This window comes from Ranitomeya imitator, chromosome 2, assembly GCF_032444005.1.
Source record: "Ranitomeya imitator isolate aRanImi1 chromosome 2, aRanImi1.pri, whole genome shotgun sequence".
NCBI lineage: Eukaryota > Metazoa > Chordata > Amphibia > Anura > Dendrobatidae > Ranitomeya > Ranitomeya imitator.
Window position 1 is genome coordinate 528,045,753 of NC_091283.1, and position 21,341 is coordinate 528,067,093.

Below are 21,341 nucleotides of genomic sequence, written 5' to 3' on the forward strand. Positions count from 1 at the left end.
TGTTCTTGCCCCTCATCAGTACAGAGAAGTAAACTGGTTGACTGAGATTCAAACTACATTTTTGACCCGGAAGCCATAGATTGTTATATTGGTAACAAAAAAAAAATGATCTGTTGTAAAACCTATGCAATTGGATGTACTTTAAAAAGAATGTCAAGAGATCATGTTTCTTGTTTTGGGGGGAAAAAAAATGAAAATTTCAAAAACTGATGCAAACGTATGACAATAGGTTTGCAACCATCTTCCATAGACTGCAATGTTAGAAAAAGTGATCTGTTTTTTCACCCTTTTTTTAAATGATGAAACAGTCCTGCAGATTGTGTTTTTCCATCATGTAAAAAATCAGATTGAATCAGACATGTATATGAATGTTACCCAAGCTGAAAACATTATAAATTGATACCCATTTGACAAATGTTTTTACTATTGTACTCTATGGAAACACATGATGTATTCACGTATCCATTTGTGTATGTATTTTTACGGATCCGTCACAATTGTTGAGAAAATGGTTCTAACGGATCCGTTTTTTTTACGCATCCTTGTATCTAGGAAAAGTATCTACTTTTTGGAGCATGCTCAATTGAAAAAGCGGATTGGGGTGATGGATCCGCCAAATGACGGTCGCGACGGATCCGCCGCCCATAGGCGGCCATTCTAGGAAATGGCGGACGCGATGGATCCGTCATGAACCGCCATTTCGGTGCAGACAAAAAACGTTGCAATGTCCGTCAATGTCTAGATGACGTCCGCCAAATTTCAACGGATCTGTCACATGGCGGATGGAACGGATGACCATCCGCCACAATCCGTCGCTAATGCAAGTTTATGGGAAAATAGCGGATCCGCCAAAAAAAAATGGCGGATCCGCTATTTGATGAAAACGGCGGATTCAAACTGACGCCAAAAGTCTGAAGTGTGAAAGAGGCCCAAGGCATCATATTTAGTCAACCAGTACCCTATACTGTACTGATAACAGACAAGAACCGAAAAACAGTGCTCTGTGTCTCTGGTGTTGATAGTATGACTTAGTTTGCATATTCTTTTTCCGGGAGAGTATGACCTTGAAAATAGATCTTCATGCTAAGTTAGATCTGTTTATTGAGGGCCAGTATTCCCTAAGTTAAAAAAGAAAACAAAAACACATGAGAAATGCATTAACAATAATTAAGTCTGTAGAAGTTATAAATCTGGCTTAGAGTTACTGCCCCTGACATATATCTACATTGTGTGAATAAGTAAAAGTATAGTGTTAGTAATGAATACCTTCCTGTAAGATTTAGGCAAATATCATTAATCTCTGCTCTATTATCACAAAATCAGAAGTTCTGTATTTACTTCTCTCTCGATAAGAACTGCTCCCTTGGGGGGGATGTCAGTGGGCCATGTGACTGAAGGAGTTTAGCTATCTTTTATGATGCTCTCCAAGTTGCTCTCCTTAATCCCTACCGCCTAGGCAAGGTCTTCCATAGCACTAAGGTTTCTGCTTCCCTAGGTTTCTGCCCACCTAGCTAGCTCGCCGCCCCCCCTGCTTGTTGTTCTGAGGCCACCCCTGAGCAATGTAATTTAATGCTGACAAGTAAAGCCATGTAGCACAGGCCGCATAGAGAAGATCCTATTCATTACCCAAACAGGCAGCTTCGGCCACCAGTCATCTGCATCAAGTGATACAGTTGTCTGTGGCTTGTTTCCACTCATTGCTAAGAAAGAATGGCCCCACATTTGGGTCATTGCCCTTCTCTCCCTCCTTAATGTTGTGGTGCCTCTTGAATGTAGGTGCCTTTGTTGTACTTTCAGCAGAATCCATCATGCAGATTACACCATTGAAGCTTATGTTCGACACGTCAATAGAAGAAAAACAATGCGCAATCTGTGCACATTAGCAAACATGTAATGTTCTTGTACGGGCCACTTTGCACTGTAATGTGGGGATAAAAGAGGCAATCTAGTGGATTGCTGCACATGACAGATAGATGTAAGAAATCTAATTAAAACAGTAAGGAAAAAAATATAATCTGCGTTGTACAAAGAATTTACCAGAGCAGAATTTCATCTCAAGTCAGACTCCAATGCTTTGGCTTCTGGATACTTTGATAAATTATACTGGAAGACTACTAAAGCAGAGATCAGAAATATACATAACAATTGAGAAAACTACGGAATAGGTTATGTACAATGCTATGTGCTCTTTTATATCTATTGGTCTACTTTTATTTGTTTCACGATACTGAACTATGACTTGATAGCATGAAGATTTTAGTCATTGGCCTTTGAATGATAAATAGGGTCCAATCGATGGGTCAGTGGCACAATAGTGTCACACTGATATCCAAACTATTGTGGTTGCGCCTCACCCCATTTACCTGAGTGAGGGTCAGCCGGCCAAAGTTGCAGTGCCAAGTATAGTCACATTCTTGTATGTTACTTACTATGCTTGGCACTGAAGTAAAAGGACTAATGTCGGAGTTAGGTTGTTCCTTTTTTTCCTCTTGGAAATGTATGAATAAATTGGCAACCGAGCAACAACATACACTTATCAATAGCACTAAAACTGTTAAAATGTGTAGACACATACATGTATGTCAAAGGGAATAGTAGTGCCTAAATATTATTTTTTTTCCACATTTCAAGGAGGAATGATGCAGAGCAGAGAAAAAGATACTCCAGGAATGGAATTTCATCTACTATATAATTGTCTAAGGGTCACTTCCGTCTGTCTGTCTGTCACGGATATTCATTAGTCGTGGCCTCTGTCTGTCATGGAAATCCAAGTCGCTGATTGGTCGTGGCAAAACGCCCACCGCCATTGCCACGACCAATCAGCGACAGCCATAGTCTGGCAGCAAAATGGCCGCTGCTTTACTGCCCTGCAGTCAGCGCTGAGCGCTCACACAGGGTTAATGCCAGTGTTAACGGACTGCGGTGTAATGCACTCTGTTACCGCAGCTATTAACCCTGTGTAACCAACTTTTTACTATTGATGCTGCGTGTGTCAAGGATGCTATGCGAGAAGGACCTGCCATGACGTCACAGTCATGTGACCGCGACGTCATCACAGGTCCTGCGCTCATACCAATCCTGGGACCGGAAGCTGCCGCGTACACCGCACACAGGCGTCAGGACTTCAAGGGGCCTTCGGAAGGTGAGTATATGTTTATTTTTTATTTTAAGTCTTTTTTAAACAACATATATAGTGCCCACATTGTGATATACTACGTGAGCTGTGTTACATACTGTGTGGGCTCTGTGATATACTGCATCTCTGCTATATACTATGTAGCTGGGCAATATACAACATGACTGTGCAATATACAACGTGGCTTTGCAATATACTACGTGCTCTGTGTTATATACTACGTAGCTGTGCAATATACTATGTGGCTCTGTTATATACTACGTGGCTGTGCAATATACTACGTGGTTCTGTTATATACTACGTCAACTGTGCAATATACTACGTGGCTCTGTTATATACTACGTGGCTGTGCAATATACTACGTAGCTATGCAATATACTACGTGCCTCTACAATATACTACGTGGCTATGTTATATACTATGTGGCTCTGCTATATACTACGTCGCTGACCAATATACTATGTGGCTGTGCAATACACTACGTAGCTGTGCAATACACTACGTGACTGTGTTATATACTATGTGGCTGTGCAATATACTACGTGGCTCTACAATATACTACGTGGCTATGTTATATACTACGTGGCTCTGCTATATACTAGGTGGCTGACAAATATACTACATACCTGTGCAATACACTACGTGGTTATGTTATATACTACGTGGCTGTGTTATATACTACGTAGCTCTGTTATATACTACGTAGCTATGTTAGATACTGCGTCGGTTGTGTTATATACTACGTCACTGTGCAATATAGTACATAGCCTGTGCTGTATACTACCTACATATTCTAGAATACCCGATACGTTAAAATCGGGCCACCATCTAGTAGGAAATAAGAGTCCACAGATAAGGTAAGAAAACTGAAAGCTCCTCTTTAAAAGGAACCTGTCGGTAGGATGAACCCTCCTATGATGGGCATGTAGGTCATAGGAAGCTGAATAAAATGAAACCTTGATATCTGCGATCCAATGTCTTATTATTAGAAATCAATGTTTTTCTAATATGTAATTGTGCCATTCAGCTGGACACCAATCTGAATGAAAATCTGCTTCTAGAGCTTATTATAGGTGAAAGGGGAAGTTACCAGTGTGAGACATGTACTGTAACTAACACAGAACAGTAGAACTGAACATTGTCCCATAGCAAACCGTTTAGGAGCTGCAGCTCTCACAGCTCTGCTGTATTGCCACAATAGTGCAACCTTTCTGCCTGTGAGATGGGGAGTGAAGCCTAGAGAAACCTGCAAATGTGTCACTTATAATCACACACAGCTCTTCAGTGAGATCAAGAGAGCAGCCATTATATGTCTCACACTGGTAACACATTCTCTGGGAGATCTGTGTCCGGCCCATAGTCCTGAACAGCTACATAAGAAAAATGTGGATTTCTCTGGAATAAGATATCGGATTGCAGATACCAGGGTTTCATTTTATTCAGCTTCCTATGATATGAGTGGCAATATAGATGTATTAAGAGTGTTGATTCAATTGACAGATCCCTTTTGAAGGGAACCTGTCATGTTTAAAAATAAGTCTGACCTGCCAGCATCACATTATAGAGCAGGAGGAACTGAACAGATTGTTGTTTGGGAAATGTTATTTTATTTTTAAAATCCCTACTCATTGTTAGCTTGGAGATTCTGTGGGCAGTCTTATCAGTTAATGATAGCCTCTCATGAATAGAACCGCCCACTGGACCTCTGAGTCAAAACTAAGAGGGAGTTAAGTGAATAAAATAAGTTACATAAAATATTTTCCAAAAAGCTATGTCTTAGTCTACCTCTGCTTTATATAAAATAGAATATTGGACAGCCTTCCATGGGGACATATTCTCTTCATCTATAGCGGCACAGGTATTTGGGGTAAACTCTATGCTTCATATGCAAATTGTTACAGAGACACTCATCTTTCCAAAGATAAAACAAGATTTGATACAATTTGCTAGAATGCTGTCCTTGACAGCAACAAATGAAAGTGAAGAGAAATGATAAGAATATGTTTGCATGGCAGACACTGCAAATTGGTCCCCATGCAATTCTATGACATTCACTTTATTCTAATCAATACAAAGAATGGATTTTTTAATTTGACATTTTTATCCGCTTATATTGATTGTCTCCTGTATAATCTGCTACTGTTTAGTCATTGTGGCAAAGCTATATTTGCTCAGAGATTTGTGTTAGAGGACAAGCTAATTTATTAGTGTCAGATGGTCCAAATTTGATACCCAGTGAGGGCCTATGTGACAGAAAATACACAAGAGTGACACCATTTTAAAAATTGCACCTCTCAAAATGCTCACATTCAATAAGTTTATTTACCCTTCGGGTGTTTCACAGGAATTAAGGCAATGTTGATGGAAAAAAATGACAATTTTACTTTTTCTTTCAAAAATGTTAATTTAGCTCCAAAATTTTACATTTTCAAAAGGGTAACAGGAGAAACCATACATTAGTGTTGAGCGATACCGTCCGATACTTGAAAGTATCGGTATCGGATAGTATCGGCCAATACCCGAAAAGTATCGGATATCGCCGATACCGATATCCGATACCAATACAAGTCAATGGGACACCAAGTATCGGAAGGTATCCTGATGGTTCCCAGGGTCTGAAGGAGAGGAAACTCTCCTTCAGGCCCTGGGATCCATATTAATGTGTAAAATAAAGAATTAAAATAAAAAATATTGATATATTCACCTCTCCGGCGGCCCCTGCACATCACCGCGGGTAACCGGCAGGCTTCTTTGTTTAAAATGAGCGCGTTTAGGACCTGAGAATGACGTCGCGGCTTCTGATTGGTCGTGTGCCGCTCATGTGACTGCCACGCGACCAATCAGAAGCCGCGACGTCATTCGCAGGTCCTAAATTCCTAGAATGAGGAGTTTAGTGCCTGAGAATGACGTCGCGGCTTGTGATTGGTCGCGTGGCGGTCACATGAGCGGCACGCGACCAATCAGAAGCCGCGACGTCATTCTCAGGTCCTAAACGCGCTCATTTTAAACAAAGAAGCCTGCCGGTTACCAGCGGTGATGTCCAGGGGCCGCCGGAGAGGTGAATATATCAATATTTTTTATTTTAATTCTTTATTTTACACATCACTATGGATCCGATACCGATTCCCGATACCACAAAAGTATCGGAACTCGGTATCGGAATTCCGATACCGCAAGTATCGGCCGATACCCGATACTTGCGGTATCGGAATGCTCCACACTACATACAATACAATTTGTTGTGCAATTTCTCCTAAGTACGCTGATACCCCATGTGATGAATCTGGGGGGGGGGATTAATGTCATGACCATAAACTGCATCATATCCGGTCCGAGATTACAAAACTCCATCAACATGTGAATCTGAAACAGTACACTTGGCTCAGCAGGTGGTCCAGCTTTAAGAGATCCAAAGGAAAACTCCTACCCTCAACAGCTTCGCTTAGCATCATGACAGGATGACCCCCGGCAACTGCCTATGTAACAGCTTAAGCCAAATTCAGTCAGTTGAGAATTCCATAAGGAGATTATGGAGTTATCGTACGTCCTAGCTATGTATTCGTTACATTTTCAAAATCTTGGGAACAAGATAAATGCCTGCCATTGTCTCAATCTGTTCTAGCACCCCAGAGTAGGGAGACACATAGAACAGCTAATAGAAGCCAGGTAGTGAAGCTGTGTTTGGTCTCCAAGCGTAACGGTTGCCTGGATGGATACAATGGTGCCAAATCCACCACACTATGACCTGGAAAACTTATGATCCATCATAGGTTTTGGAGTTTCAGCTACATTAAGCCAAGGTAGGGGGACCAGAACCATCCTGGGGGGAGGGCGGAAAAAGGAGTTACTGATCAAGGGGATAAATGCTCATTTAAGGCCATGTGGCTTTTCTTCTCATGCTTGCTGTTCAGTTCTGAGAGGGGTCACACTGTGTAACATGTTGGAAGGAACTGGAAACAGCTGGCACCCCACACCCACCATGTAGTCCAGCTCCTTGGCCGAACATCAAGCCTGTAACTGACATGTTTCATCTGCTTATACCTTTTGTACTACCACCTCTATTTGCGTATCTGACAATTGTATATGTAAATCCATTGAGAATATAGTGTTTTGTCTAATGTACACTTAAGGTGATTAAATATCTAATTTAACCTTGGATTGCTCTTTTATCTAGATCCACGAATCCACTAGTCCATTTTCTCTGTTTAACTTCACATGATACCGGGGCTGATTTCTGGCCCAATATAATCCCGTTAATGGCCCAGGCTTATACCTAATGGGAAACTGGTGGCAGTCCTACCAGGCTGGCAGGGCTCTGTTTTACTGGTGCTAGTCAAAGGGGTCTCTCAGCTTTTTGGGGTAATAAGCAAGTGTTGGGCCATGCCAGCGGCTGCATGGGCCACCCTCTCTCACTTCACGTGACTCCCTGTACCTGTGTGGACAGGGAGTGTCTCTGTAAAACTGTGCTAATGTATTCCCAAGGGGGTGCGGAATGTCACAATGGTGAAAGTGGGGAGTCTGTAGCGTGTGATCCCTCCAACGTTATAGTGATGTCAGACAATGCTGCAAGGTGCGTTCCATCACACCTCATAAACAAAGGAAAGCTACAGTTTGGGGCACCACAGGAATCGGAAGGGAAGGAACACCATTTCACTTTTGGAGTGCAAAATTGGTTGGAATAGATAGCGGACACCATGTCGCGTTTGCAGTGTCCCTGATGTGCCTAAACAGAGGAAACCCCCAACAAGTGGAAACTACACCCATCAAGGAACTTATCTAGAGGTGTGGTGAGCAAAGAAAATGAAAAAAAAATCTAATTTTCCTCACAAAATGTCGTGTTTATAGAGATCCGCCATGTTCCTAAAAAGTGGAAAACTCTCACAAGTGACCCCATTTTGGAGCTGTAAAAATGAAAAAAGTTAATTTTTCCCACCAAACTGTCGGTTTTGCCCTATATTTTTCATTCTCATAAGGGTAACAGGAGAAAGTGGATCTTTCAATTTGCTGTGCAATTTCTCCTGAGTACACCGATATCCTGTATGTGGTGGAGAACTACTGTTTTGTGCGCACGTCAGGGCTCGGTAGGGAAGGAGTAGCTTTTCATTTTTGGAGCACAAAATTGGCTGGAATATATAGCAAATGCTATGCAGCATTAGCAGAGCTCCTCATGTGCATAAACAGTGGAAAACTTCTATAAATGACCTCATTTTGGAAACTACACCTCTTGAGGAATTCATTTAAGGGTGCAGTGACCATTTTTAGCCTTCAGGTGATTAACATATTTGCATAAGATTAGGCTGAGAAAATGGAAAATTACAATTTTTTTTCCACTAAAATGTTGTTTCGGCCCCAAGTTTTAAATTTTCAAAAGGGATAGCAGGAGAAAATGAATGGTATGATTTGTTACACAATTTCTTCTGAGTATGCCTATACTCCATATGTGGTCGAAAACTACTTTTGAGGCACAGTGCAAAGCTCAGAAGGGAAGAAGAGCCATATTGGAGTTCAGATTTTGCAGGAATGGTTTGAGGGTGCATTAGAAGAGCCCTTGAGGTGCCAGGACAGCAGAATCCCCTTTTAAATGACCCCAAATTACAAAGTACATCTCAATGACTTTATCTAAGTGTGCAGTGATTATATTGACACAATGAGTGTGTCACAGAATTATATACTATTGGACAGTGAAGAAAAAATTGTTACATTTTTACCACAAAAAATTTGTTTTAACCCTAATTTTACACTTTCACAAGGGGGAAAGAGTAAGAATGGCACTAAAATTACAGTTACTACTGAAAGTGGCAATACCCCATATGTGGCTGTACAATACTGCCTAGCCACACGGCAAGACTCACGTAGAAAAGAGTGCTATGTGACTATTGGAGAACAAATTATCTGATAATAGTTTGCAGACTCAATGTACAGAGCCCCTATGTGCTATAAGAACAGAATTCTCTCTCTAGTGACCCCATTTTGGATATTACATCCCTCTGGGAATTTAAATGCTGTGTTGTTTCGAAATGCTGCCAAGAGCGGTGTGGGTACCACTCCTGGCAGTGTCAGTCAAGGATTGGCTTTCACTTAAGCCAAGCCCCCAGCAGTGATCATATGGGCACTGCTCCTGTCCCCGCAGAATCGCCATAACATAAATTTACGTAATTTTGTGGGATCCTCTTCCTGACCATGACACAAACTTACGTCAAATGTCATGAAGGGGTTACAGAAAATGTTGCAGACATTGCGCTAAATCTGAAATCGTCCACCACAACATAAACAAACAAACAAGGGGGCAAGGGGGCGTGGTCGGACCTGGTCTCATCTGCACTGTAGAACCGGCAGCGATTATCTCCTGGTGATAAAATCTTCATTGTATGAAAACAGCACACAGCCTAATACGTGACACATCGCTGAAATCTGTGTTTCAGCCCCTACTCCATGCTGCACTCGCATTACATAACAAAAGTCTGCTGACAGATTCCCTTTAAATTCAATAATCCGAAGAGGTCATAGGTCAAGAAAAAGTGGAATAAGCTCTACATGAATTGTGATAAAGGATAATTAATAGATCTTTTATCTAGAAAATATTTTTTTTTACAATGTTCTCCATTTTAGCAGACTGACTGATGAGACATAAAAGGTTTCACGGGAAAAGGATTTACAACATGGAGTGACGTTTGTGATAAAAAATAATCAAAATGTTATCTTTACATGAAAATAAAAAGCTTGAACATGCGGCTGTTTCACAAGCCATTAAATTTTCACTCTTTCATAATAGAGGCTTAACCCAGTCTATTATGCTCCATAATGTATGGCACTAAGATGATATGATGAAGTGGCAGCTACAAAAATTCCTGGATGAACAGTGGCGCAATATAGTGGGTGCTCAACTCACTGGTATTTCGCATAAACCGTTTTATTTAAAGAAATATCAATTACAGAATACAAACATTTAAGGTGCATTTTATCATACACATACACTTTTCTCGGGATAATAACTTCACTGGCATTTTGCAAGGTTTCAAGTTTTATATTTTATTTACGTCTGAATTTTTATTATTAAATATAGGAGAACTAGAGTTATTCGTATAAAAAATACCATTTATTAAATATAAAACATGAAGACACAAAAGAATTTCATAATATCACATACAATATATTAGCATGAAAACATAGAAAATAGAGTGATCCCAATGGTACAAACGCAAAGGGGTCGTTAACCTGGGCTGAAAAGGGCAGCAATGAACAGTATTACTTCCAAATGAACGTGATTATAGGTATGGAACGAAGTAAACTTTTACTGCACATGTGCTAACAAGGAAGATAGTTTCCTCCCTTGTAAACCTTCGAATAGTTCCAGCCTAAAATAGATACCGCATATAACATGGAAAACAATTGCTGCCTAGAAAAAGATAGTATAATAACAGGTTAATTACCCATAATATAAGAAGTTCAGTCCAGGAAACGACCGCTCTCCCCGACGCGCGTTTCGCGAGAATGAATCTCGCTTCCTCAATGGGGCGCCCCCTTGTTTTCCATGTTATATGCGGTATCTTTGCGTTTGTACCATTGGGATCACTCTATTTTCTATGTTTTCATGCTAATATATTGTATGTGATATTATGAAATTCTTTTGTGTCTTCATGTTTTATATTTAATAAATGGTATTTTTTATACGAATAACTCTAGTTCTCCTATATTTAATATGCTATAATTGAGTTAGTATATATGTTACAATTTATACATGCTGGTTTTTTCTATATGAATTTTTATGATGTTTCTTTTCTTTCTTTGTTACAAAATGTAGGCTGGATTCCCATAATATAAAGCAGCCATTCCATCCCTGAGAGGTTGGCGGGGGGAGGTGGGATTAAATAGGTAGAGTGAATACCGCAAAAAACACAACTGTCATCTGTATTCTTTCTTGGCTCCTATCAGCCACATGGCACAGTGTCTAAAAGTTAAAGGAATTTGTTATCAGAAAATGACCTATTGTTTAAATCAGGTTTTCAGTAAAATGGATTATTTTTCAAATGGTTGGTAATTTTTCTTTTATTTCTCTTATTAAAATCTAGATTCAAAATTGCTATTTTCACTTTGGCCACTGGGGTAATATTGTTCTTTCTGGAAGACTGATTCGAGCCCTTTCTTTTGTATTGAAGCATCTACTGAGCATGTGAAAGATTATTTTGAAAAGAGGGGGAGGTGTGATATCAACAATTGTGATTGGTGGATTCTGTGTTATTAGCTGTATGATGAAAATGAGACTTCTGAAAAGTTTTCTGGAGAAAAAGGAAGCATAAACCATAATTTTAACATAGCCCTAGAGACCGTTGTGAAAATGGCAAGATTTCTATTTTTTCATCTAGATCGTGACTGTAAATTGTAAAAAAATATATTTAACACAAATACCTGATTTAAACAATTAGTCATTTTTTATGCTACTTACTGTTAGGGTTGGCGGAACGCACCGAATATATATATATGAGACAGTATGTGTGTTCGCAACCCGGGGTCCACCGTGCAGGAGAGTAACCTGCTGCTAGTAACAGGCGGTACTATATGGCGGTATAAGCAAACTCTGTTACTTCACAGATTCACTACGAAAAGAGAACGCCGTGCCCTGTTAACCTCACAGGAGATCACAGCTACCTAATAGAGCCAACAGTGGTCATGCAGTCAGAATAGCACATAAGCAACTCCTCTCCGGTGGAGCTGGAATTCTAATGGCTATACGCCAGTCCTGAATCCACATACACAAAACTCCTCACCGGAGGTGCCGGTATTCTAGGGGCTTATTTCGGCCAAACTCTGACCACATACAACCATGACCACACTGGCGCTGAGCTCATAACATAGGTTTGATATTAGCGCATGGTCGTGCGGCCATGCAAACCTTTTATAGTGTTAGCACTCAAGGACCTTCCTAGTGGTCCAACAGGAACCGCTTCAGGACCTGCGCATGTGACCCCCGACCTCCAATGGGAGGTCGTCCCGTGGGCATGCCCAGTATGGGACTTAGTCCCAGAAAGATCTGCTCGCTGCTGATCAGCGCTGACTACAAAGGCAGAGCCTGGAAGAACAGTAGTAACCAGTCGCCCAGTATCAGCCTGAGTCAGACACTGTGACCGACATCTCCACTGAGCAGGCTCCACTGTGGCTGGAGAAGAATGGGACACCGCAGCGGAGATAGTTTGAGATTCCCCCTGTGCAGAGGTGTGAACTTAACACTTACCGCCGCACAACGTGCAACGTGCCCTACCCTCTCCTAGTGCTTCATCACCCATCCCCTGCAGACTGTGAGCCCTCGCGGGCAGAGTCCTCCCTCCTTATGTATCCGTGTGCCTTGTTATATGCTCATGTTTAATGTATTTGTCTATATTTGCCCCGTATTCACATGTAAATTGCCATGGAATAAATGGCGCTATAAAAATGTATAATAATAATAACTTACCCTTTGAAGGGATTCTGTCACCAGGTTTTTGCTCCCTGATTTGAGATCATCATAATGTCGCAAAAGAGACCCTGATTCCAATGATGTGTTACTTAGTTTACTGGGTGCAGCAGTTGTGATACCATCAGTTTTAAAATGAAGTAGAGTCAAGAAAGCTGACACCAACCACACCACAGCTTTCTGTATACATTGTTTATTGACAGTGAGCTGCTTATCAGAGGAGGGGGCGTGGTTGGCACTAGAGCTGTAGTCCTGGCAGGGATAGTCTCCAGTGATAAAACCTTCATTGTAAATAAACAATAGCACACAGCCTAATAAGTGACACAATGCTGAAATTAGTGTTTCAGCCATTACCTACTGCTGTTGTCAGATTACATACCAAAAACCTGCTGATAGATTGCCTTGAAAGCAGTAGACGATAATGTGTGCACAAAACTGTAAAGTGCTACGGAATATGTTAGCGCTATATAAAAATAAAGATTATTATTATTATTATAGAAGGCCAATTTATCACAGTGGCTCACTTACTGTTTTGGCACATCTTGTTAGAATTTAAAAAAAACCTCCCAGGCTAAGTTTCCACAGTGCAAAAACACAGCGGATTATCGACTGCACATTTGGTTATAGTAAATTCGCTGCATTCTACAGTTCCAGCATATCTCAAAAATGGTAAATGATAGAAAAGAGTTAGAAATTACTTGATTCTATTTTTAAAACCTCTTTTTATCTATAAGGAAAATAAAATATGCCTCCATATTACAGATCTGTCTTTTCGATATTAAAGGGTTTGTCCAGTTTAAATTGCAAAGTCTGTAGTCACTTTGTGTGCTGACGGGATTCATCGGTTTCTACTCCCAGGCAGAAGCCATCTAGTGGGTGCAGGCTCGCTACATGTGGAGCGAGTCTGTGCCCATTAGATGACCATGCCCACTAGATGGCCACACCCACTAGATGGCCACGCCCCTGGGCCAAACACTGGTATGGAGCACGGCCTTGCCCACTAGATGGCTTCTGTCCGGGAGTATGCATTTCATATACATCACTGCCATTTCCGACCCAGAAACCAGTGAATCCTTGACTGCAGACTTTTCACTTTAGACCAGACAACCTCTTTAATATAGAAAAGACAGATCTGTAAAAGGAAGCATATTTTCTTTTCCCTATAGATGTAAATGAGTTTAATAAATAGAATCTTTAACTCATTTCTACCATTTGCTATTTTGGAGATCAGTTTCTTGTTTACGAGGCTGACATCAGATTGAAAGTTTGGGCAGACCTCGCACATTTCACAGCTGCAGTCTTTTTGCAATGTGTCAATCAGATGACAAGGCTTATGGCAGTAGATGTGCTCATCACATAATGGTTCTCTATACAGTACACTAAAAAGATCCATGAGCAGTAGTAAGGGATTGTGCACGCAACATCGTCAGGTGGGTCCTCTATGAAACCCATCTGGAAAAGCACTTAAAGAAATCCCGTCAGCATGATTATTAATAATAATAATAATAATAATAATTTTATTTATACAGCGCCAACATATTCCGCAGCGCTTTACAAATTATAGAGGGGACTTGTACAGACAATAGACATTACAGCATAACAAAAACACAGTTCAAAACAGATACCAGGAGGAATGAGGGCCCTGCTCGCAAGCTTACAAATTATGAGGAAAAGGGGAGACACGAGAGGTGGATGGTAACAATTGCTTTAGTTATTCGGACCGGCCATAGTGTAAGGCTCGGGTGTTCATGTAAAGCTGCATGAACCAGTTAACTGCCTATGTAATTATTATTATTATGTAATGGACAGCAGAGAGATGGCAGTAACGGTGCTGTAATACTGATTACATTGCCCTGTTGACTTTCTGTAATCACCATTTGAAGTTTTCTGCTAATTAGATTTTGGTGCACAAGGGCCGGACTGATCCCTGGGGTCTTCCCCTCACTATCTGTGATTCCCTGACCTCTCCATCATCCCCCGATTTGTGAACGCCTGCCTCTCCTGCTTGAAATTTCAGCAGTGACCTGTCATTCAAAGATCGGATGCAGGCGGAGGGGCCGGGAAATCACAGGCAGGGAGGAACAGACCAAGGGGACTGTTTGGCCCCTGAGCACCAAAATCTAATTAGCAAAAAATTTCAAATGGTGATTAAAGAAGAACAACAAAGCAGATTTTTCACTGCAGGTATCAATGTGATCAGTATTACAGCAGTGTTACAGCAATTCATACATACAATCCATACCTTTTCCTCTCTTCTATGGGCGCTACAGTCAGGGATCTTCTGCACAGGTGCCGGCGAGTCAATGTGACCTCCGGCATGTGCGACGATAAGGTGCTCTCCCCACTTCCTGCATAGTCATTGCTAGGAATCATGTGAACAGTGGGTACGGAAAGTATTCAGACCCCTTTAAAGTTTTCACTCTTTGTTTCGTTGCAGCCATTTGGTAAATTCAAAAAAAGTTCATTTTTTTCTCATTAATGTACACTCTGCGCCCCATCTGGACTGAAAAAAACAGAAATGTAGTAGTTTTTGCAAATTTATTAAAAAATAAAAAATGAATTCTTTAGCTATGAATTAAGCTAGAGGGTGATGTTGGACATGAAAACAACCTCAGGGGAAAAACACTCTATCACGCCCGGAGGATTTGCATATGACTTTATATGATTGACAGATTCCATTTAATTACAGATGAGTAAACAATTAAAAAAAGATGTAAAATTGGACATCACCTTCTTAAAACACAAGTGTTCCAGTTGTCCACTGTTCCTCCAGTGCGCATAATGAGAGCAATTTTCTCCATGAGGAGCCGGTTATTTTTTTCTATCTCGGCCAGACGTTCTTGTTCCTTCTGTATGAACAAGGGTGAAGCAGAAAATGGGCCTATTAGACAAATCCCCTCCAAGTCTTCTTTAAATTAACCATTGTTATTAAATATGAAAAGCTTTGATACCTGGATTTTTTTCATTTTGACATGCTGGTGGAGAAATATCCTTGGAGGCTTATTGTCCACTTCAGGTTTAACTATAAAACATAATGAACGAGTGCATATGATAACTAATAGACATCTACCCAGTTAAGGCTTCACCCTATACAATCTAATATTATATATGCTCCATTCATTCACCAGCCATAATTTTCTGATAATGCATATACAGAGCTTCATTACCACCCAAGTGTCCTGCTCAAACTCCCCTCTATTACACAAAGTAGGAAGCTACCAAATAGAGTTGTTGCAGCTCTGCTCATCACCCAAGGGTTGCCCTAGCTTTCACCCTATAATTTCTGCACAGGTGTACAGGGATTTGTATTTACACAGGGGCCCCTGGGTTGGGTCCAAAGAGTAACTGCTGGCAGTTGGCCAGAAGAGAATGGAAATGAAGTCACATCAATGCCAAAAGGTCCTAAACGGGCAGAATCGTCAGTGAGAAGGATAGTCTATACATAGGCTGAGGTCAGAAACAGGAATCAAAAAAGCTGAATAGGATCCATGGTCGATAAGGTGAATTTTACCTATTTTTTATTTTACTGCATTCTGAGAGTTTTTCTTTCTACATAATAAGTAACTGGACAACCCATCTAAAGGGTGATTCACAACATTAATAATTTTCACTTAGCCCAATGACAGGTGATGATGACTTACATTATTGGTGGAGTCCAACAGCTGGGAACCACACCGACACCAAGAACGTGGCTGTGAAATACTCTGTTGGAATTTAGCCACACATGTGCACCTCCACTCGATTAATTCTCTAAGTAACTGCCGGAGCTAGCCTAGCACTATTCGTGGTTATCTTCAGCATTTCCATAGGTGATACATTTTATTTGTGCATTTTAGAGCCCCAATAATTATTACTTTTGGTAGCAAGCATAGTGCTGCATGCAGGACACCCCAATGGCTGTATCATTCACATCATTTTGGATCCATTGTCTGAACGGAGCACCAGAAGAAATAAAGCAATGATACAGCACAAAATAATGTCTTTTTCCCCAATCACTGTAAAAAAAAGATATTAATTAACAGGAATATGATGTGGATTTAATTAACTTACTTGCCGTTGTTGACATAGTTTCAGCTTGGGGATATTTCTGTTCTCTGTAATCAGTGTCTGTGAAAGTTTTCTAATCCAAGTTGGTATAGTAAAATTTATGATCTGTGTAGATGCTGTAAATACTGTATTAGTATATTAACTAATTAAGGAGCTGAAATAATTAGATGTAAATGGCACCTTTCGAGGTATCATTCCCAATCACTGTGCAGGCAGAATACCATAGCATAATGTGCTTACCTTCATGCATTGTGTAGGAGTAGTTTAGATGTTAATCTAGGATTTTAACTACAGGTCCTCTGTTGTACTTAAGGTACCATCACATTAAGCGACACTGCAGCGATCTAGACAACGATGCCGATCGCTGCAACGTCGCTGTTTGGTCGCTGGAGAGCTGTCACACAGACAGCTCTCCAGCGACCAACGATCCCGAAGTCCCCGGGTAACCAGGGTAAACATTGGGTTACTAAGCGCAGGGCCGCGCTTAGTAACCCAATGTTTACCCTGGTTACCATTGTAAAAGTAAAAAAAAAAACACTACATACTTACATTCCTGTCACGTCCCCCAGCGTCAGCTTCCCTGCACTGTGTAAGCGCGCTGGCCGGAAAGCAGAGCGGTGACCTCACCGCTGTGCTCTGCTTTACGGCCGGCCGGTGCTGACACTGGAGGACACGGAAGCTGACACTGAGGAACGTGACAGGAATGTAAGTATGTAGTGGTTTTTTTTTACTTTTACAGTGGTAACCAGGGTAAACATCGGGTTACTAAGTGCCGCCCTGTGCTTAGTAACCCGATGTTTACCCTGGTTACCAGTGAAGACTTCGCTGAATCGGCATCACACACGCTGATTCAGCGATGACAGCGGGAGATCCAGCGACGAAATAAAGTCCTGGATTTTCTCCAGCGACCAACGATCTCCCAGCAGGGGCCTGATTGTTGGTCGCTGTCACGCATAACGATTTCGTTAACGATATCGTTGCTACGTCACATAAAGCAACGATATTGTTAACAATATCGTTATGTGTGACGGTACCTTTAGTTTTAGGGCATTTGTAAGGTAATTTATTAATTGACACAAAAAAATTAATTCTAATTTTTAAATATTCTGAAGGATTAGATAGAATATATCTAAGGGCAAAATGCTAGCGATGAATATGATTTTGTACATAATGGAATGGCATTTATCTTCTGAGCTCTTCAGTGTTGAGAAAGCTTCAAGAGGTCAGAGGTACTGTACGTTGTACATGAGCTTGGTTATTCCATTGCATCTGATCAGCATTTTTCTGTTGCATGCTTGTTCTTTTTGCAGGTTCATCAGTTAAGCTTTAACTCCTTTAAGGCCAGCTATTTTGGGCCTTGAGGCCAGACAGGTTGTTTTTTTGTTCATTCTTGCATCACTGTGTTCCAAGAGCCATAACTTTTTTTTATCAATGTGTTATGAGCACTTATGGTTTTACACAATGTGATCAGATGTTTTAATGGCACCATCTTGGGGTACATATAATGTCTTAATTTTGTTATAAAATCTATTTGTTTTTGTGCTGCCCCATTTTGACAGCCATATGTTTTTTATTTTTAGTCAGGGAGTCAGGGAGGATTTGGGATACAGAGACCATCATATGGTAAGTTTCAATGTAATTTTCAATCAAACATTCAAAAGGGGAAACGCAAAAAACCTGGACCTTTCGGAAAGCCCATTTCAACAAAGTAAAGGAAACCTGTCACCCCCAAAATCGAAGGTGAGCTAAGCCCTAAGCCCACCAGCATCAGGGGCTTATCTATAGCATTCTGGAATGCTGTAGATAAGCCTCCGATGTATCCTAAAAGATGAGAAAAAGAGGTTAGATTATACTCATCCAGGGGCGGTCCCGATACGATGGGCGTCGTGGTCCGGGGCCTCCCATCTTCTTACAATGATGTCCTCTTCTTGTCTTCACGCTTTATATACACTCATCACTTTTTAATTATCCCACAAGATGTGGGATAAGTGAAGTTGAAAACACCATGTAAGTTTACAACCAAGGTATATTACAGGTTGATACTGGAAAATGTCCCATCATAAGGTCAGATACATTCGATGATGGGCAATGCTGTGTTATATGCTGTAACAATAAAGAAGTCACCTGCTCCTCTACAGCAGTTACAGACAGGCTCTCTAATCACCAGCTGCACATACATCATAAGAAAATATAATATGTAGGTCAAGTATAAGCTGCCTGAAGCCATAAGTGTGTGTGCAGAAAACTGCAAGGTCTGTGTCCCCAGTCAGTCACACTACCTACATACAATAGACGAGAGACAGGGCTGAAAACTGGGCCCATGATGTGTTCTCCAGAGCAAGGCGCAGCATCACACTAGGAGTGCCCACTCACTGCCCGCCATGTGCTGAGTTATTAGTGCCCACTCACTGCCCACCATGACTGCGTTAGTAGTGCCCACTCATTGCCTGCCATATGTTGCGTTATTAGTGACCCACTCACCATACCACCATGTGCTGAATTACTCCCCGAATAATTATTGACACCTGATAAAAATATATATAGTAAGGCTCCAGGTAATTCACTCAGGCTAGTGATATCCACCATCTTAGGTAATATAAAAAAGCGCTCAGTGGGTATAACCCGATCCTGCAAACATATGAGGGGGACAATATACAGAAAAAGGGGTGGATATATCAGGAAGGACAGCATGCAACATAATAGGACTAAAGGCTGCCATATCTCCAGAAATAAAGCATGGATTTGGAAGTCATGCCCAGATTATATGTGCAGTCTCCCTCCTCCTTCACAGGTCAGGAGGGGGAAGGTCTCAGGGGCTCATTGTTTCAACAAGTTAGGTCAACATGTCATTAGCATGCAATACAATACTGTGGGGGCTGATATCAGGTGGCAGCACCAGCCATTCAATTAGCAAATAACTCCTTCTACAAGAGAACACCATGAAAATAAGTAAAATAGAAATATACAAAAAATGATACCCACATAGCATCTCACACCATCACAACATATATATAGTGAGTCACCTGGTTATGCTGGATCTGTACACCCAGCATCATCAGACTGTATTGTAGTGGAGATGAAGTCACATACGGTCACCAGACTCCAAAAATGGGAAGGGAGGGAATCAGCACACAGCAGCATGCAATGCACAGACATGAAGCCTCTTACCATCATATATATACGGTATATATATATACCATCCCGTTACTGCTCCCTCTCACCAGTGACTAGTCCCTGTAACTGCCTAGCTCCACGCTACCAATAGCAGACACTGTATGTGTCAATGCTCTGACCTATCACACATAAACCCAAAACTCATGAAGACTCTGTATAATACAGCAGAAATGTGACACAACAGCCATGTCTGTAAGGAGGTCACACAGGAGCTGTCTCTGCAGTGTGTGAGGCAACTTGTAACAGACCCATGAGAAAACATGGCAGTTACATGAATCTCTGAGGTAATATTGCTCCCAAATAAGATCTAAGAGCTGAGACTACACTAATACATGATGAATGTGGAGTAGTATATCAGCCATGTCTGCAGGAAGGTACACATGAGGGAACATGGCGGCTACATGAATTTCTGAGGTAAAATTGATCCCATATATGATGTAGGAGCTAATATCACACTAAAACATGATGTGTGAGGTGAATGTACTCCTATCAGCTATAATGTGAAGTGATAACCCCAGTATTATACTCCCTGAAACTGCAGACATGTTTCCTCCTGTCCATCCTGTGAGAGAAAGAGGGAGAGCCAGAGTTGCCTCCCCACCCTCCTCAGAGTAATACACCAGGCACAAACATGTAAACTTCCTCTTAAAGTAACAACCCTCTTGTTTAAAATCTACACTGCAATACAAACAAAGACTGCAGGAGTTCTCAGTCCAACCCATCCCCAAGTCATGTCCACCTCCGTCTAGTCTCCGGTGGTTTCTGGATTAGAGGATGACTCACGTGGTACCGATATTTTTAAGAAAGATAAGAAGATGGATCCAGGCAACTACCATCCGGTAAGTCTGACATCAGTAGTGTGCAAAGTTTTTGAGGGCATTATAAGAGATGATCTGCAAAAATATATTGCACAGGATAATATAACTGCCAACCACCATGGATTCATGAAGATAAGTCGTGTCTAACCATCGTGTCTAACCAACATGTTGGGTTTCCATGAGGAGTTAAGTGCAAATCTAGATGTTGATAATGCAGCTGATATGATTTATCTGGACTTTGCTAAGGCATTTGATACTATACCACAAAAAAGCCTTATACTGAAGCTCCAGAAGCAGGAACTGGGGGAAACTATAAGACGATGGGTAACGAATTGACTAAAAGACAGGAAACAAAGACTCGTCATAAATGGTACGTTTTCTAAATGGGATATAGTTAGCAATAGGAACCAGAGGGATCTGTACTGGCAGCAGTGGTGACCGCAGGGATCTGTACTGGGAGCAGTGGGGATCGCATGGATCTGTACTGGGAGCAGTGGGAACAACAGAGATCTGTACTTGGACCAATTCTTTTTAACCTTTCAATTAATGAAATGACCTTATGGATGGGATTGAGAGTAAAGTCTTTGCTAACAAAACCAAACTATGTAGGATATTAAAATCTGACCTTGACATTACAATATTAGAAAACGATCTGTATACGATGACTGAATGGGCAAAACTTGGAAAATGAGATATAATGTTGGTAAATGTAGAGTAA

General features: G+C 41.1%; 1 protein-coding gene across 1 annotated transcript in view; it reads right to left on the minus strand.

Annotated features, from left to right (window-relative positions):
* CFAP97D1 (CFAP97 domain containing 1) overlaps window positions 1-21,341 on the minus strand; it is a 121,617-nt gene that overhangs the window by 15,209 nt on the left and 85,067 nt on the right. The window contains exons 2-3 of the mRNA XM_069751856.1: window positions 15,536-15,606; window positions 15,315-15,433 (exon numbers count right to left, since the gene is read on the minus strand). Coding sequence (XP_069607957.1) covers window positions 15,315-15,433; window positions 15,536-15,606 — 190 coding nt within the window. The remainder of the gene's footprint in view (window positions 1-15,314; window positions 15,434-15,535; window positions 15,607-21,341) is intronic.